Source organism: Aplysia californica, unplaced genomic scaffold (genome assembly GCF_000002075.1).
Source record: "Aplysia californica isolate F4 #8 unplaced genomic scaffold, AplCal3.0 scaffold01281, whole genome shotgun sequence".
Classification (NCBI taxonomy): domain Eukaryota; kingdom Metazoa; phylum Mollusca; class Gastropoda; order Aplysiida; family Aplysiidae; genus Aplysia; species Aplysia californica.
Window position 1 is genome coordinate 39,590 of NW_004798551.1, and position 1,803 is coordinate 41,392.

At 41.4% G+C, this 1,803-nt stretch overlaps 1 protein-coding gene across 1 annotated transcript in view; it reads right to left on the reverse strand.

The window, feature by feature from the left end:
- Positions 1-1,803, reverse strand: part of LOC101863074 — a gene marked incomplete in the record, with an annotated part of 33,633 nt that overhangs the window by 7,632 nt on the left and 24,198 nt on the right. Inside the window, 2 exon segments of the mRNA XM_035973481.1 lie at positions 480-645; positions 1,034-1,198. Of these exon segments, the coding sequence (XP_035829374.1) occupies positions 480-645; positions 1,034-1,198 (331 nt within the window).

A 1,803-nucleotide genomic window follows, 5' to 3' on the forward strand; every position in this document is an offset into this window, starting at 1 on the left:
AGAGAGTAACAAGCTCAACAAAGAAGGAGGAGAGATTAGGAAGATGGACGTTTCATAAGAAAGAAGAAGCAAAGCAAACCACACTAGAGCACCCACCAACCATCCTTTTTTAAAACTCTGAGAGAAAGAAGAAAAGAGATCACACACTCACAAACATGTTTCACACATAAACAGGCTACACACCATTGCGATGGGCCACAAACAATCTACACACAAAAACAATCTACACACCATTGCAATGTGCCACAAACAATCTACACACACAAACAATCTACACACACAAACAATCTACACACCATTGCAATGTGCCACAAACAATCTACACACCATTGCAATGTGCCACAAACAATCTACACACCATTGCAATGTGCCACAAACAATCTACACACCATTGCGATGGGCCACAAATAATCTACACACACAAACAATCTACACACACAAACAATCTACATCCACAAACCCACAAACAATCTACACACCATTGCGATGGGCCACAAACTCAGCTAGCAGGGTGCTCCGTGACGCGTTCCAGAAGCGAACCCACCCGTTGCCGCCACACGACACCAGATTTGCCCCGCCACTCGCGCTGTTGCCTCTACGGTTCTCCAGGAAGATCAGACGAGCCACTGCCCAGCCAAACTCATTCTGAGGAATAAAATAAATCAATAAACAATAAATGAATAAATAGATAAACTACATTTTATTGATCCATGAAGGGAAATTTGGGTTACAATGGCAGATATACATGCGTAAATACATAATAATAAATACATACATACATAAATGTATACATAAATACAAACATATATATACATACATAAATTCATACTTAAAAATACAATATTACACCAATAAAGGACAATTTCACAAACATCCATCAACACACACACACACACACACATAAACACACACACACACACACTAAGACTGACACACAAACACACACACACACCCACACTAACACACACACACACACACACACAAACACCCACAATAACACACACACACAAGCACACACACAAATATATCTTACCGCTTCTTCCCCACTCCCCTGGCTCTGGCTGATACGATTGGCCGACCTCCGACCCCTGATTGACCCTGACTTTGAACTCGAGGATCCTGTCCTCTCCCCATGGATGTCCGGTAACTTTGTGCTCAGGCCGCCCAGGATGGACTTCTCCGGCCCGTGAAAAGTCGGCTGAAACAACAAAATGTTTAGCTTTAGTCAGAGTTTTGTGTCACATGCAACACAATTAGGTCATATAAGTTCCGAAGACCAGACAAGAGCACAAGCCAACCACCCACTAAGAGTTTTACACCACTTGCAACACAATTAGGTCATATAAGTGCCGAAGATTAGAGGTGTTACAAGAGAGTAACAAACACAAAAAAGAAGGAGGGGAGATAGAGACGATAGATTTTTTTATAGGAATGAAGGAGCAAACCACACAACAGCACCCGCACCACCCATTTAGTTAGAGTTTTACGGCATCTGCAATACAATCAGGTCATAAGTGTTGAAAATTAGATCAGGTGATACTAGGAAGTGATATACATAGAAAAGGATACATAAAGAGGATTGATGTTTAATAAAAATTTCAAAAAGAAAGAACGTTTCAATACATAGAAACACACACACTCATACACATACACACATACACGCTTACACACATACAGACACACAAACACACACTCACACACGCACACACACACACACACAATGACATGCAAAAATACACACACACACACACATACACACACACACAATGACACTGAAAAACACACACAAACAGCTCCCACCCC